This window comes from Onychostoma macrolepis, chromosome 03 (assembly GCF_012432095.1).
Source record: "Onychostoma macrolepis isolate SWU-2019 chromosome 03, ASM1243209v1, whole genome shotgun sequence".
NCBI lineage: Eukaryota > Metazoa > Chordata > Actinopteri > Cypriniformes > Cyprinidae > Onychostoma > Onychostoma macrolepis.
Genome location: NC_081157.1, coordinates 36,243,186 through 36,261,197, shown reverse-complemented (window position 1 = coordinate 36,261,197; position 18,012 = coordinate 36,243,186). Strand labels below are relative to the sequence as shown.

Below are 18,012 nucleotides of genomic sequence, written 5' to 3'. Positions count from 1 at the left end.
GACAAATATCAGCAAATATAACAATAAATCCCTCTTTATTGTGAACATGGCAGTGGGTGGGATATTTGACATTATGACTGCAACCTGCAACAGCTCATGTTTATATGCGACTAAGAAGATATGGCAACATAGAACGCAGACTATTTTATTCGCTCGCGAGTTTTGGCCAATCAGGAGACACGCATCCAACCTTTGGTCCAATAGGAACACGAGGACGCCGCGTCGTCAAAGTCACTCGTCCATTCAGCAAACGTTCCTTAACACAAGACCAGCCCACCGCGAGACGAGCAGAAGAAATGCGTTACAGCCACTGATATATAGATCAGTGGTTACAACCTGCAGTTTTGATGATAGCTGGACATTTGACGATATAGAAAAGTAAGACCCATACAATTTACTAGCAGAGGGTGAGTTCAACGATTGTATTGTATTACTTACACAAACACACTGGAGCGCCGTGCTCGGTTTATCATAATAGAGAGATAATCATGTCGCTGCATGGCTAACTGAACGATACCGACCTGTAAGCTGGCATGCCACATTTTTTTATACTTTAATAACTCTGCTTATTAAATATAGCTGTGTTGTATTAGTAAATACACATCTTTCGTGCTGCGCACTAAATGGGCGAACCCGAGGTGTTATATTTTATTTACAAACGTATGCAGTTATAAAGACAGTCTCATTTGAATCCGAGCACTGTTCTGTGGTAGGCTAACTTACTGCTAAAAATTCATAAAGTATCAGGGCAGAAGAAAAGAAGTTGTTTTCTATTTCTAATTTCATGAATCTTATTTTTTTTTTCCCCTTGCAGATTTGTACTCTTTGTGTGTTTGTGAAAGTATTGCTACCTGTCATCACCATCTCCAGGATCCATGTCTTTTTTGGTGAGTGAACTTGGTTGGTTGTCAAAGTGATTGATTTTGTTTGCGTGTACATTAAATCACCATATTTTCTCCCTTTCTCTCAGCGCTGGGTGTCAGAGAAACTCAGTGTGGAAAGCCTGAGGGATCTGGAGTTATTTGGAGGTGAGTTCAGTAGTCCAGCATCTCATGCTGCTGTGCTTCTCGTACCTCTTTCAGCAAACCTCACCCGCCTGAGCTTTCTTCCACATTAGCCGGGTGAATGTGAAGGGGAATCCTAGAAACATTTCGTTTCTATAACACACTCATATTTAAAGATTCCTCTGCAACATTTAAAGGAACAATTGGCCCATCTTGAACTCATCAAATGGAATAGTAGTACACATTTTTTTGGACACACATCCCCCTCATAGTCAGCTATGCAGGCCCATAGCAAAAGAGGAGCTTTACATATGCAGATTACCCATGATCACAACCAATCAGTACTTTTGCAAAAGCAAAAACGTGGCTTCGCTATTTGTTTTGCGTGTTCTTTATGAGAAGAATTTGTGAATTTTAATATTGTCAGTCTTTTTGAGTTTTTGTCATAAATGTGTTCTGCAGTGTGGTGTGACACTGCGTTTGCGTCATGGTGACTAATGATGGTGGTGACAGCAGAGTCTGTGTGTCCTTGTGTCTGTGAGGCTTTTTAATCTCCTTCCTGTGGTGATGTATCTATATGTATGGCTGGCTGTGATGTAGTGTTATTGCTAGGTGTTGATGGATTGCTTCTGTGGTGCAACTGACAGCTGAGTCACTGCAGCCTAACAAGGGGTAGACTGATCTGCAGGGCAGGTCCAACACTGCTGAAGTGGTATGAAATCTGTACATTAGAGGAATACCACATGTATTTGCGGATTGTGGGCTTTTACTTATACTAGTTTACAGGGAAATCCAGATATCAAATTTGATAGCTTTTGATGCCAGTTCTTTTGGATAGTATTTGGTGTGCATCAGTATTTATTCTTTTTATCCATATTTTCTCCTAGATAGTTGCAAGACATAACAAGTTAATATACACTACTGTTCAAAAGTTTGGGGTTAGTGAGTTTTTTTTTTTTTTTTTTTTTTTTTATAAATAAAGAAATTAATACTTATATTCAGCAAGGATGCATTAAATTGATAAAAAGTGGTAGTAAGGACATTTGTTACAAAAGATTTATATTTCAATGAATGCTGTTCTTTTGGAATTTGTCCATCAAAGAATCCTTAAAAAGTATCAAGGGTTCCACAAAAATATTAAGCACAACTGTTTTCAACATTGATAATAAGAAATATTTCTTAAGCACCAAACATTATTTCTGAAGGATCACTTGACCCTGTAGACTAGAGTATTAGCTGCTGAAAATTCAACTTTGCCAACACAGGGAAAAAATAAAAAAAATTTTTTATCTTATACGGTATTTAAATAGAAAAATGTTATTCTAAATTGTAATAATGTTTAACAATATTACTGTTCTTACTGTATTTTTGATTAAATAAATGCAACCTTGATGAGTATAAGAGACTTCATTCAAAAACATTTTAAAAAATCTTACTGACCCTATGTAAACTGCAGTCGCGCAAACTTTCATGTAAATATGAAAAGCATTATTTTGTGCAGTTCTCTAGTTTGCATGGTCTTGCTGACATGGGTCTTGTTCAAGAGTTCTATTTTAATGCCATGTAGCATGTAGCTATATATATATATATATATATATATTTTTTTTTTAAGTGTTTAGCCAGTGTCATGATAGTCTGAGTGTTACATATTTCCTAATATCAATAGGTTTTCAATGTTGCCTGTCTCTAAGATGGGTGTATAATGCATTAAGGGATTTTTTTTTTTAGATGTTGCTTTTTGTATATCTGCTTTCACTCATTTTCCTGTGGTCCATAATCGCTGCTCCATGTCTGCTGTAGCGATGCTCATTTATGTTTGCTTTTGGCTGTTATTTGTTCCATAGCAATGAGTCAAGGGTTGATAACCAAGTTTGTTCAAAAAATAAATTATATAAAATAAGTAATTAAAAAAAAGTTTTTCTGATGGTTTGTCATTTTGTTGTTGAATTGAATGCTCATATAATTTCTTCTTGCTTAAATGATTTTTATCATTTAGTATATGCAGGATGCTATGATATAGATTATAATATACATGGTATAAATTTTGACTTGACAATAAAAACATTTGACGGATACTTATGTTTTTCTTGCATTGTTACATTGTTTTTTTTTAAGAGAACAGAAAATAAAATTATAAATTGGTATCAATGACATATATATTTTTTTATACAAAGTATCTATTTGAATTGTATTTAAAATGGGAAAAAAAAAGTATTAAATCGCATGGAGGATGTAGAAAGTGTTGCTTGGAAGGATGCTGGCTCTCAGAAAACTAAAGCTGTTCCAATGCGAGTTTGTTAAATTTGTGAGAACCACTTTAAAGGCAGATTGTTTGTTTGTATGTGTGTCTTTTGCGTCATTTACACGGTTTCTCTACGCCAGAGCAAACTCAGGCAAGCCCACTAAGGAAAGTAAGTGCGGAATATCTTCCGGCTTTTCCATCCGCCTGTTTGTGTGAGTGAGCATGTGAGATGGCGTGTGCTTGTGTAAGTGTGCAAATGTAAGAGTAATGGTGTGCGCGTGTGTGTGTGCGCGCGTGTGTGTGCGCGTGTGTGTGCGTGCTCAGATGAATACATCCCCTGTGCTCCTGTGTTTGTCTGCATGCACTCATCGTGCTGCTGTGACACTCATACCTCCACACTCGCTCAGACTGAGGCTCCAGGAGAGGGAAATGCTTGTATTTAAGCAGGGAAAAGAAAGATGAGGTCTCATGAAACTCTCTGGGTACAGTGCTTTATTATTGTGCTTGATCATCCACAGGGAAATGAAAACTTGGGGTTCAGTTTCCCAGTAATTTAATACTAATATCATAATTAAGTATTAAGCCTGAATTAAACATTTATTTGAAAGAACAGGTACAAGAGATATGCAGAGTGAATCAGTGAGACTAATTCTGCATTACCCCTCATTGACGCAATATTAGAACATCGGTCTTACGAAATTGCCTCATAAGAGTTGTCACAAAGAACAAACCAACACCAGGAATAATGGTGATGTTGTCATTGGTCACCTAAGCATGTGGAGTGGGATGATGCTCATTGTGTTATTGCAACACATGGAGTCATCCTGTCAAAGCCTGGGCTTGCTGCACTGTTCACTGAATTAGTCCTGCCTACACTTCAAAGGGCATAAAATGATTTGTTTTATGAATTGCCATAGACCTGCATGATCTCCTCTGACAGATGCTCTCATCGTATGTGTGAGGAATTAATATTCTTATCTGTAAGTTCCATGGCAGAGCCAATGGACACTTTGATGTAAGTAAAAAAAAAAACAAGTATTTGATGTTTATGGGATCATGCATATCTATAACCAAATGCAACACAGTGGATTGTAGTTTATTTGATGCTTATAACATGCTTTTGCAAATACGCAGAGTTTTGTGAAGCCATTCCTGCTGCCGTTTTCAACTTCTTGGTCTCGTACCGAGTCTCAGAACAGTTGGACTGAATCTTTAATTAGCCATAATCTGCCGATCTTCAGTGCTTGATCTGTATTGTTCTCTGAAGAGCTTTGCAATGGCTGGGATTTATCAGTGTATGCGCAATAAAAACCCTTCCCCTCTTCAAAACCAGGTTGGTTTGTGCTGTTATCACAACAGTGGCATCAGTGTCTGTGATTGTATATGTGTGTAATCTTGAAATGTTTCTAATTCACTGAAACTGACATTGATGGTCATAGTATATTTGGTTGATATCCCAAATTACTATGATGCATTTGAAGGAAAGCTAACATGCACTTAAAATGTGTGCTACCCGAACACTGCTTGCACAGTGACACCAATCCTGTCAGAAACGCTAAACGTTCAAATGACAAATCGAGCATTTTATGTTTCACTATATTATTTTCCAAATTCCCTATGATATCTTTGAATGCACAGTGAGTCAAAAAAGTATTTGGACACATAAATTGTGCTTAAAATGTATGTGCATTAGAAACAAAATATCAAAAGAGTATTCTTTTTATGATCAAAAGAGTAAAAAGAGTAATATTGTGGAAAATGATTACAGTATAAAATGACTTCTATATTTTAAAACTGATAGCAAAACATTACTTCAGTCTTCAGCGTCACAGGTCATTCAGAAGTCATTTCAAAATTCTGATTTGCTGTTTAAGAAACATTTATAATTATTCAAAAATGTACCTTTTTGGAAACAGCAAAACGTTTTTGTAGGTGTCTTTAATGTCACTTTTGATCAATGTAATACATCCTTGCTAATAAAAAGTATTCATTTCTTTTATTTATTTTTTTAATTTGGCCCTTTTGAACAATAGTGTAGTTCATCCACCATAGATCAGGGAGTTCATCACATTCCACTAATGAAAAATTATGCTTCATCTTCATTTTGCACAGATTATCTATTGTTTTATCTTTTAAAAACGTAACAAGCTTCTTTTAATGAAGTGTTGTGCTTGGAAACGTGAATAAGCACATTTCTTAAAGAGGACATTTGGTCATCAAATGTAATAACATTTCATACATTTGTAAGTGTGAATTAAGTGTTGAAATACTCTGTAGGCTCATTGTATGACTGAGTACCCACAAACCACTTTCACAAATGCACCTTCTTAATAATCACAGGGTACACAACCTAATAATTGAATTATGTTAAAAGGTTTTAATTGTGTTGAAAAGGCAAACGACATGTTCTGGGACCCGCGTTGTGTCTCAACCTGCTCCCTAGTGTCTCAGTATTTGGTAGATTACAGCTGGTTTTAATGCCTGAGTTTAAGTGTAAAATATACTCTCTGACATCAGGAAGTGGATTGAGACACAGCCATGGCCAGTTTGCACTTTGACTATGTTTATTTAGTGTTTCCACATTTGACTAATGATGCTGTTTTTTTGGCTCAGGCCCATGAGGACAGTCAAGAGTCTCTGAGCCCGCTCCCACGCAGAGACACCATGGGAAGCTTCCTTCCAGACAACAGCGCCTATGAGCTGCGCACTGTCATAGGTGAGGCCAAGGCCGCCCAGCACTAGAACAGCTCTAGATCTCTTTGAGGAGCGTCTGTGATTCCTCCTGCTGATGGTGATATGTGTCTGTCTCTGCTTGTGAAGGTCGAGGTTTGGAGGACTTGATGACAGTGAATCTGGCCAGGTACAAACCCACAGGAGAGTATGTGGCCATCCGGCGCATTGACCTGGATTCCTGTACCAACGACATGGTCAATTACTTACAGGTCAGTAGCGGTGACAGCAGGGCTTCTCTCACGAGTCACGATATATCAGAGATGGACAATTCATTTACATTTAGTCATTTAGCAGACGCTTTTATCCAAAGCAATTTACAAATGAGGACAATGGAAGCAATCAAAATCAACAAAAGAGCAATGATATGCAAGCGCTATAACAAGTCTCAGTTAGCTTAACGCAGTACACGTAGCAAGTTTTTTTTTTATTATTATATAATAAATAAAAAGAAAACATATAGAATAGAGCAAGCTAAAATGTTTCATATTAAAATGTAATTTTATATATATTTAAATTTTTGAAATTTATTTAAATTTGTATCTACCAGAATAATTCAAATAAAATATCAAATAAATATAATCATTAATATAGTAAAATATAAAAGTTAGACACACAACTGAATCAGGCAATATACATTAATCAGAACATTGATCATTTATATATAAAGAGAGATTTAGTACAATAAATGTACTGTTATTTAATATTATTTATATACACTAGCATATTATACTATTTTTTAAATTTTTGAATTGGCTTTTATTTTTATATTTTCAGTTTCCATTTTTCGTAGTTCAAGTTAGAAATTTTTGGCTTTTTAGTGGTTTTAATATAAATGTGTGTGTGTGTGTGTGTGTATGTATATATATATATATATATATATATATAAATGAGAAATGTTGCCTTGGCATTAAAGGAAATAAGCAGAAGTACTAAAAATGAAATTAAAAGTGTGTGTATGTATGTATATATATATATATATATATATATATATATATATTCTTTTAATGAAGTGTTGTGCTTGGAAACGTGAATAAGCACATTTCTTAAAGAGGACATTTGGTCATCAAATGTAATAACATTTCATACATTTGTAAGTGTGAATTAAGTGTTGAAATACTCTGTAGGCTCATTGTATGACTGAGTTAATATATATATATATATATATATATATATATATATATATATATATATATATATATATATATATATATATATATATATATATATATATATATATATATATATATATATATATATATACTTTTAATTTCATTTTAGTACTTCTGCTTATTTCCTTTAATGCCAAGGCAACATTTCTCATTTTCATTCTAGTTTTTCTTTTTTTTTAAACTAATATTTATATTTTGTTGTGTTTTATTTATATTTCAATTAACGAAAACAATTTACAATAGTTAGAGTTTTAGTTAACAATAATAACACTGATTCAGTATGAAAGTGTATTTCAATTTGTGTTTTGAGAAGTTTAGTGTATTTATTAGTTGACTAGTTGGTGCAGAACAAACACTGAACTAGTTAATTAGTCCTGCGTATTGTTAGCATATATACGTATGCATTGTAACCACTGTCTGTTTTTCTAAAGGGAGAGCTCCATGTGTCTAAGCTGTTCCACCACCCCTGTATCCTCCCATACAAGAGCGTCTTCATCGCTGAGAATGAGCTGTGGGTGATCACACCCTTCATGGCCTACGGTTAGCCGAGACATTCTGCGTCAACTATATTAAGTCTAAACAGCTTGTAGTACCAGTTCTAAATGTGTTTTGCTTACCATTCCCATGTGTTTCTCTTCTTCATCAGGATCTGCGCGAGCCTTGATCAGTACACATTTTACTGACGGTTTGAGTGAGCAGACAATAGCCTACATCCTGCTGGGTGTGCTGAGAGCGCTGGAGTACATACATCAGATGGGCTACGTTCACCGGTGAGGAGCACATATTATGACAAATTATGATTAGTTCTTTTTATTATTATTATTAGTCAAACAGGTTGATGAATCAACAACCACACCGTACTGTCAGCCTGATGTTTTTAATGTAGATTGCTACAAGAATATTGAAGTTTTTTTCTATCATCTCAATATGTGTCTATAGTAGTGTGAAGGCAAGCCACATCCTGATTTCAGGAGATGGACAGGTGTATCTGTCCGGTCTCAGGAGTATCTTCAGCTTGATCCGTCACGGTCAGAGAGCACGTGTTGTACACGATTTTCCTCAGTACAGTGTTAAAGTACTACCTTGGCTCAGTCCAGAGGTTCTGCAGCAGGTATGTTTATTTTATTTATATATATATATATATATATATATATATACATACACAGTGAGGAAAAGAAGTATTTGAACACCCTGCTATTTTGCAAGTTCTCCCACTTAGAAATCATGGAGGGGTCTGAAATTGTCATCGTAGGTGCATGTCCACTGTGAGAGACATAATCTAAAAAACAAAATCCAGAAATCACAATGTATGATTTTTTAACTATTTATTTGTATGATACAGCTGCAAATAAGTATTTGAACACCTGTCTATCAGCTAGAATTCTGACCCTCAAAGACCTGTTAGTCTGCCTTTAAAATGTCCACCTCCACTCCATTTATTATCCTAAATTAGATGCACCTGTTTGAGGTCGTTAGCTGCATAAAGACACCTGTCCACCCCATACAATCAGTAAGAATCCAACTACTAACATGGCTAAGACCAAAGAGCTGTCCAAAGACACTAGAGACAAAATTGTACACCTCCACAAGGCTGGAAAGGGCTACGGGAAATTGCCAAGCAGCTTGGTGAAAAAGGTCCACTGTTGGAGCAATCATTAGAAAATGGAAGAAGCTAAACATGACTGTCAATCTCCTCGGACTGGGGCTCCATGCAAGATCTCACCGTGGGGTCTCAATGATCCTAAGAAAGGTGAGAAATCAGCCCAGAACTACACGGGAGGAGCTGGTCAATGACCTGAAAAGAGCTGGGACCACCGCTTCCAAGGTTACTGTTGGTAATACACTAAGACATCATGGTTTGAAATCATGCATGGCACGGAAGGTTCCCCTGCTTAAACCAGCACATGTCCAGGCCCGACTTAAGTTTGCCAATGACCATTTGGATGATCCAGAGGAGTCATGGGAGAAAGTCATGTGGTCAGATGAGACCAAAATAGAACTTTTGGTCATAATTCCACTAAACGTGTTTGGAGGAAGAAGAATGATGAGTACCATCCCAAGAACACCATCCCTACTGTGAAGCATGGGGGTGGTAGCATCATGCTTTGGGGGTGTTTTTCTGCACATGGGACAGGGCGACTGCACTGTATTAAGGAGAGGATGACCGGGGCCATGTATTGCGAGATTTTGGGGAACAACCTCCTTCCCTCAGTTAGAGCATTGAAGATGGGTCGAGGCTGGGTCTTCCAACATGACAATGACCTGAAGCACACAGCCAGGATAACCAAGGAGTGGCTCTGTAAGAAGCATATCAAGGTTCTGGCGTGGCCTAGCCAGTCTCCAGACCTAAACCCAATAGAGAATCTTTGAGGGAGCTCAAACTCCGTGTTTCTCAGCGACAGGCCAGAAACCTGACTGATCTAGAGAAGATCTGTGTGGAGGAGTGGCCAAAATCCCTCCTGCAGTGTGTGCAAACCTGGTGAAAAACTACAGGAAAAGTTTGACCTCTGTAATTGCAAACAAAGGCTACTGTACCAAATATTAACATTGATTTTCTCAGGTGTTCAAATACTTATTTGCAGCTGTATCATACAAATAAATAGTTAAAAATCATACATTGTGATTTCTGGATTTTTTTTAGATTATGTCTCTCACAGTGGACATGCACCTACGATGACAATTTCAGACCCCTCCATGATTTCTAAGTGGGAGAACTTGCAAAATAGCAGGGTGTTCAAATACTTATTTTCCTCACTGTATATATATAATATATATATACACCTCCAATCTCAAGTTTGGGTCAGTAAGATTTTTTTAAATAGAAATGTTAAAAATAAGAAAATGTTTCTTGAGCAGCATATTAGAATGATCTCTGAAGGATCATGTGACACTGAAGACTGGAGTAATGATGCTGAAAATTCAGCTTTGAATCACAGGAATAAATAAAAATTTGTATATTTCATAATATTTTTGATAAAATAGCGCAACCTTTATGAACATAAGAGACTTTTTAAATCTTACAGACGTTTAAACTGTCTATATAACACACTGGAAATTATTATTATATATGACAGAATCTTCAGGGATATGACTTCCGCTCAGACATTTACAGTTTGGGCATCACTGCATGTGAACTAGCTAATGGACACGTGCCCTTCAAAGACATGCCTGCTACACAGGTAAGGCAAACGCCTGTTTTTTTTTGTTTTTTTTTATAAATCAATCTCTTTGCTTTCCCTCCTTTTTATCTTACATTTACCTTGATGAATGGTCTCTTTGCCTGTGTCAGATGTTGTTAGAGAAGTTGAATGGTACAGTCCCCTGCCTGCTGGACACCACCACCATCCCCCCTGAAGAACTGAGCATGAAACCGTCTCGCTCCGGGGCCGACTCTGGGATCTGCGAGGGTCCCGGTGCCGGTGGAGCTCGCCACACTAACGGAGAGCCCTCATCGTCCTCTGGAGGAAACCCGTACAGCCGAACATTCAGTCCTCACTTTCATGCCTTTGTGGGACTTTGTCTACAGAGAGATCCTGAGAAAAGGTAAATAACACTCTACTCTTTGTGATTTTATATTTATTTAGAAAGAAATCATTGAAAATTCTGTCACTTACTCACCATAACATCATTCCAAATGATTGTGGAACACAAAAAGAGACATTTTAGGAATGGACTGATCACTCGTTACATTATAATGAAGGTGATCCAGGCTCCAAACTAAAAATAACTGTAGCATAAAAAGTTTCACAAAATTAATGCATACTTTCATGGTGTAATAAATAGACTAAATGTATGTTTGTCATGTCTTCCCACAGACCCTCTGCCAGCTCTCTAATAGGCCATTCCTTCTTCAAACAGGTAAAAAAAAAAAAAAGTCAAAATGTCATCTGGTCTTCATTAAAATCGATATAGATAAACATAATTTGCTTGAGCTAACAACACAAACAATTCTAATCTTTGAGTTTCATGAGTTCCTTGTTTGTTCTGAACAACATTTGTTGATCATCCAGGTAATGACAACAAGGTAAAGTTCACTTACATGAATGTTTAATGGGATGTGATGAGTAAAGACATTTATGAAATTTTCAACACCGACAAAGTTATCCACCTTATTTTTCAACACTGAAGTAAGCCGTTTTCTGTTCCGGTTCATTAGCCTCTGTAGGGAAATAGCCAGAAGAATAACAACGTGCAGTAAATGCTAAAACTGTTTGCATTACAAACCACTGTGTTCATAATTAAGATAATATGGTTAGACACACCAGTTTTCAATAACAAGCAGCAAAACGAGCTGTTTTGGACAGCTAAAATTAGCTGGAAGCAGATGAGACAGGAAGCCAGACATGCATCATGCATCTGCTCTTACAGGAAAAATAAGGTGGATTGAACTGAATTGAAACAACACTGAACTAAGTTAAGACACCATTTTCATTTGTAGAGCTGCTGAAATTGAATGTGTTTCATAACCGATTAATTTTACAACATTAACACTTATTTTCCTGTTTATTAATGTTAAGCTGATTTGAACGATCTGTATTGAATAAAGCGCTATATACTGTAAATAAATGTGACTTGACTCAGTATAATGTTATCATGTTGTAGATAAAGCGCAGACCATCCGAGGCTTTTCCTGAGCTCCTGCATCCAGTTTCTCCAATCAGCAGCCTAGACTGCATGCAACCTCAGGATTCACCCACTGGATTAGCCAGTCTGGAGTCTGATCTCAGCCAGCTGGATGTGGATGACTGGGACTTTTGACATTAATGGGATGAGAAATGAAGGGACAATGGATTGGACAGAAAGGGAGGAGATACTGTAGGACTCTTCATGAGAACTGATTGTTTTTGTTGTGTTTTAAGGGAGAAAAAGGGAAGGCTGGTGCTATGTGAATGTGTTATAGACATTACAAAGAGCTTGTTGTCTTTTGTGATTTGTGTATATCACTGAAACTACAAGGACTGACTATAAAGAGAAATGAAAAACCAGCAGCCGCCATCGCCTTGCTAATGCATTCAGAAGCATGAACTGAAGCCTGAGGCATGCACTGCGCAAACTGACTGGCCATGTGACAATGGTGATTCACCTGAACTAATGACACTCTATGAATGTCTACCAGCTTACAGAAAAACAGGTTCACAATTGTATTCCCATGTCTCCCAGCATATTTGTCCAATGAAGCATAAAGAGCTGTCAGTAAAGTCAACTTAAACATACAACTGTTCAATTTATGGGTGTATTGTGGGTATTAAAACTACCAAGTTTCTTCCCCCAGCACAAATGTTGACGCCACCAGAAATATGCTAGAGGACAAGATTTAGTTTTTGCCTGCTATCTGGTGTAGTAATTAGTTTTAAATTGGTTGCATTTCTGCTGAGATTCATTTCTGTTCTTGGCATGTATTACAGGAGGAAGTACTTCAGTGGACCGTTTGTGTATTTTCAGCAAATTTACCTCTTGTTCAAATGGAATAAATGTCGCAACTTCACAAGTGTCAGCCCTTGTTTGTTTTTACCAATGCTGTTTGTTACATCACAAACTATTTTGAAAAACAGCTTCTGCAATAATGGTTTCTCATATAATATTCAGTTTATAATAGGGAATGCACATAAATTTTAGAGAGAAGCTGATAATTATATTAATATTATGGCCAACAACTAATAAATGGCAGATATTAAAAATCCATACTTACTTACCTAAATAAAAAAAGGAAAAATAAATTAATTTTAAATTCTAGGCACTTAGCCATCATGTTACAATATACATTATACAAATATTTCCGAGATCTGGCTAAGATTGCATTTAACAGTGTAAAAAAATATTTTTAAAGATCAAATTTAACTTTGCCATGATCTAACAACAATCACCGAGGTTAATGCCGGGTGGATTCTGATTGGCTGTCAACATTTTAACCTTCATAACCTTAAATTACAATGATATTGTTGTTATAGTTGTGTGGGCTTTCATGTTCACATGGAACGATTACTAAAACTTCAGTTAAGGTTTTTATCCTGTGAATTCTAAAAAAAAAAAAAAGTCATGAAAAAACGTTCTACAAAACAAGTTCCACTTTTATTTCAAAGGTCAAAAATGTACAACTTCGAGGGAATCTGAATAACAAAAGTAAAACACAGAAGGGGAAGCTGTGTGGCGCTAATCATCCTCATCTGAGGGAGGCTGGTCATCAGCTGCCTGTTGCTTCTGCATCTTAGCCATGAGCTCTGAGGAAAAAATACACTAAAATGAGTTTCTTATTCTTCTTTTCAAATACTATGCGACCCTGGACCACAAAACCAGTCTTAAGTGCCAATTTTTTGAAATTGAGATTCATACATCATCTGAAAGCTCAATAAATAAGCTTTCCATTGATGTATGGTTTGTTAGGATCGGACAATATTTGGTCGAGATACAATATTTTATAATCTGGAATCTGAGGGTGCAAAAAAATCTAAATATTGAGAAAATCGCCTTTAAAGTTGTCCAAATGAATTCTTAGCTATGCATATTACTGACCAAAAACAACGTTTTGATATATTTACAGTTGTAAATTTACAAAATATCTTCATTGAATGTGATCTTTACTTAATATACTAATGATTTTTGGCATAAAAGAAAAATCTATAATTTTGACCCATACAGTGTATTTTTGGCTATTGCTACAAATATACCCCAGCGACTTAAGACTGGTCCAGGGTCACATATAGGATATTGGTGAGTGAAACATCAGGGATCTACCAATTTTCCACAACTTTTGAACTGACCACACCTATTCCAGTTATCTGTAATTTTATGCAAAAGAATTTGCCACCTTAAACTACACAACCTTTCAAAAGTTTGGGGTCAGTAAAAAGTTTTTCGTTTTTGTTTGTGGAAACTGTGATACATTTTTTCAGGGCTGTTTAGAAATATTATGTAACATTATAAATTTATTTGTATCCTTGCTGAATAATAGTATTCATTTCTTTCAAAAACAAAAATCTGACTGACCCCGAACCTTTGTTCAATTCAAGATTTATAAGTAGATAAGCACCTTTGGCAGGGTTGAAGACGCCGTTGGTCTGCTGGTTGCAAACGTAGCAGCGCTTAGATTTGCGGTAGTGCTGGAGAGCACAGGCCTCGCAGAAGTAGTGCCGGCACCTGGAAAACAAAGACATCATACTTATGAATATACAATGACATACTAGTTCCACAGTCAAATATGTGGCTATGACATGCAAACACAATGTCAAATGATTTAGATACGAGAGACTAAAGCAAAATAATGTGGATTTGTGCTGTGGTAAGAGTAGGGAATAGCATTTGCAATTCAAACTGGCCATGGCTTAATGTAGCACTTACTTTGTAATAATGGGGTTTTTAAACGAATCTCTACAAATGAAACACTTGAAAGGAAAATCTTCCTCATCGCTGCTCACTTCATAGTTCTCCCCATCTGTGAGATAAACAATATGTCAGAAAACAGAACAAAAGAAGCTAAGTTTACCTAAAGACCTGACCTGTAAAGATGGCTCACCGTTTGCCCCATATCGTCCTTCTTCTAGCTCTCGCTCAATCTGCCAGCCGTGCTTATAGTCTGAGCGGTCGTGAAGAAACTTACAGCTGTCTGAGGTTTAAAAAAAAAAAAAGTTACGTTTATTTCTGCAATGAATATCGCCACGGTTGTTCGCATGAACCTCAAAGGAATGACAAAACTAGAGAGGAAATCTGTTGCTTACTCGCCTCCAAACCCACAGAAGCCAGTCTCTTTATAGTCTTTACAAATGTCAGGCTGGTAATCCCACCGTACCGTGGCCCTCAGGTGCTCAGGTGCTCTGATTGGTCCTTTCCTATCACATAAAAGACATTGTGGATCAGTTTAACGTTGCGTGTCCTCAAAAACAGATACAGTCACAGCAAACAGACTCAGCGGCTCAGTTATACTGACTCACCTGACCATACCAGAGGAAGCGTTGCCCATGGTGGAGTCTTTGGGTTTAATGTATTTGTGGTAGTTGTTGATGCCACGATAAATTTTATCGTCATCTTTACCAGAGAGCTCCTAGAAATAAAATACAGGCATGTCACTAAATTAAGAGATTGTGATTATTGTGGCCATCCTAAAAACATCAGTAATTATATATCTTAAAATATAAAATGGAAATTCAACCATCTTTTATCTTCTAAGTGCATCTTAATGATCGTACTGTAAACAGATCATCTATTTATGTTTCTTTTTTTTTTACATTCTAATTAAAAATGTAATAACTGGATCTTCCGGTGGAATAACTGACTTTTCCAATCATTAGGTCACTTAAACGGCACCCCTTTCTCTTATAATTTACTGCAAGCTCACATTCAGATCTACTTCCATTCAATCAACAACTAATGGACTGAACCAAGTCACGTCCTACATTTTATTTCTTTTTTGATAATATCTTTCACTCAGATGTATGTCACAATGCATAAGAAATTACCTATCGCTACTTCCGTTTCATTGCAACTTTAAAGAAACAGTTGGCTGTTGTATGCACCAAGTTTGAATATGTGCATATTTAAATCACTCAAACGAGATTCTAGAGTTGAGGTTGAGAGGATCATTTTCTGTGAATAATGACTTTTGTTCCTCACACAAAGCTACAGCATGGTTTTTGAGGACTTTGAATAACCCAAGGGAGTGTTTATTTTTAATATTTTATTAAACTTTTCTGTCTCCTGCTTAATAACATCTTTTTGAAAAGACAAGAGGGTGAGTAAATGATGGCAAAATCTATAATTTTTGGGTGAACTCTCTCTTTAAAAGTTTATCATAATATCCGTTGAATTACTACAAGATTGTTTCCACATGTTTTTATAAGTCACAGAGGCTCTTCTTCTAATACATTGGGCAATTCCAAACGGCTTTTTTTGCTCCCTTGAAGGACGTTCCAAACGAAAGTGAACAACTGAATCCCTTCAAGTCCATTAGCGAAGGGAACACGCGATGGTCACTTCACGGAACTGATTTCAGTTTATGATCATGTGATCTTCAGTTAGAAGATTTTGCGATGTATTTTAAAACAAAGTTGGTGTTGATTTCGACATAGAATCGTAAGTAGAATAGGCTGATTAAATTTGTATTTATTTTAACGTAATACAAAATATTTTTTTCATCAGAGACAGAAACATGATTTAAGACGGCAGTGTAAGCAAGTTTAGTTTGAAAAAGTGTAATAGTAAATAAGACACAATTAGACAATATTTGAATAAACTAATAAGAAGAAGAAATATTTATTTGCAACAGTTGATTCGAAGGCAAACTTTTGTTTTGATTTCACCCATTTATTCAATTATATTTTTAGATAATTACTATTCAGTAAAATGCATCAACTCTGCTGTGCTTGAAATCAAATGAGGTCGCTAAATAACTGAACTGGCCTCAATACACCTACTAGATTATCTTCTATAGGCATATTTATAACTGAAATAGTGAATCCTCATTAAACAACTCTGAAACACAAACATTGTTTAGCTTTTTTCTTCTGTTTACTCCTGTAAAGCTGTTTAGATGCATTTTGCATTGTAAAGTGTGCAATACACATAAACTTGAATTTACAATGTCGGTGCAGTTAACTGTACTGTACCTCCTGAATCTTCTGGCTGCGCTCAAAAATGGCCTGAGCATCTTTGTCCCTCTCTGTGTCCAGCTCATAAACAGCGGTGGCCCCCATGTCATCCGGTCCCTCTGGTTTCTGCAGGAAATTTACAGAAATACACTGAATTACAAGACTCTAATGTTTCTGTAGCTCTGGTCAGCAGAGATGTGAAATGAATTAAGAATGATTCACGTTCTTCATGTAAGGTTTGTTACAGTATAAATCACACGGTCGTATATGAATCATAGGTAAAGATGTTGTGACAGACTCACCGCGGACCGAGTCGACTTGTAAGAGACAGTGACACTCTTGTCTTCTTTCTCCTCTTCACTTTCGCTCGATGAGACTTCTTCCCTCTCCACTTTCTTTGTCTATGTGCAGGGATATAACTGGTGGTTATGGCTTCGGTGTCAACAACAGCTTCGTAAAAGACAAATAATGCAGATTTCGAGTATAAAATACAAACATACTTTCTGAATCATGGGATTCGTAACAGCAGCTTTCTTCTTCCTGACCACAGAACTGCCCTCCTCGCCGCTGCTTCTGTCTGATGAACACACAAATACTGATTTAACGCAGAAAGGTGTTGAACCTGGACACTCACTAAACATAAAGTTCACTGTACGAAAACCGCCCAGTCCGAGCACTGAGGAAAAACAAGAGCGAAATACCTTTTTCGCTATCACTTGCATTTCTTTTCCGTGCAGAAAATTTCTTGTTTGACTTCTTAAAAAGAAACTTGCAGGTTGTTTTCGGCTCTTCAGACTCCGCCATCTTTAACTGTGTATGAAAACATGAGGAACTGCGGTTATAGTGCCTCTTGTGTTTGGGAGAAATTGAAGGATCAGCGTAAGTGCATATAGGGTATGTTTCATATTTTACTGTTTTTACAAATCCGTATTTAATAATTTTCAGACAGATTTTGGAGGCAGGCGTGACACAAGTTGAATGGCTCCTTTTGCTGATGTGTTAAAACAGAACGGCCTTTAAGTCTTTGCCAAAAATAACTTTATATACATTTTTATGCTTCTTCATTTGTATTGGGGTTTCAGACATTCTTGATGTGTCAAATCTAATAATATGTAATAAATACATTTTTGAACGTTACTTTAAGACGTACTGGTTTATTTAAGCTATATGAGCATGTAAAAAAGAAAGAAACAAACAAGGCATAAGAATATTAGTTCAAGTTCAAAGTTCAAAGTCTTTATTTGTCCCCAATGAGGCAATTCGTTGTGCAACAGATTGTATAGTAC

General features: G+C 36.5%; 2 protein-coding genes across 4 annotated transcripts; one reads left to right on the top strand and one right to left on the bottom strand.

Moving 5' to 3' along the window:
- The first annotated feature begins 250 nt into the window (after nt 1-250).
- On the top strand, nt 251-12,661 carry strada (STE20 related adaptor alpha). 3 transcript variants are annotated; one of them, XM_058771658.1, is made up of 13 exons: nt 251-407; nt 815-887; nt 971-1,028; nt 3,387-3,415; nt 5,860-5,962; nt 6,067-6,188; nt 7,580-7,688; nt 7,795-7,918; nt 8,088-8,259; nt 10,223-10,327; nt 10,438-10,691; nt 10,964-11,006; nt 11,751-12,661. In XM_058771658.1, exons 2-13 carry the CDS (start codon nt 876-878, stop codon nt 11,904-11,906), a joined length of 1,287 nt encoding a protein of 428 aa, XP_058627641.1. In that variant the 5' UTR covers nt 251-407; nt 815-875; the 3' UTR covers nt 11,907-12,661. The 3 variants fall into 3 exon arrangements, with proteins under 3 accessions (XP_058627641.1, XP_058627642.1, XP_058627643.1); XM_058771659.1 differs by having other exon boundaries at nt 264-378; XM_058771660.1 differs by lacking the exons at nt 251-407; nt 3,387-3,415 and having other exon boundaries at nt 814-887.
- Nucleotides 12,662-13,195: 534 nt separating this feature from the next.
- On the bottom strand, nt 13,196-17,584 carry rnf113a (ring finger protein 113A). The gene is made up of 10 exons (XM_058770440.1): nt 17,428-17,584; nt 17,227-17,303; nt 17,029-17,127; nt 16,745-16,852; nt 15,074-15,183; nt 14,861-14,971; nt 14,659-14,744; nt 14,484-14,577; nt 14,176-14,282; nt 13,196-13,366 (listed from the first exon to the last, which is right to left on the bottom strand). Exons 1-10 carry the CDS (start codon nt 17,528-17,530, stop codon nt 13,299-13,301), a joined length of 963 nt encoding a protein of 320 aa, XP_058626423.1. The 5' UTR covers nt 17,531-17,584; the 3' UTR covers nt 13,196-13,298.
- Between the last annotated feature and the right edge of the window lie 428 nt (nt 17,585-18,012).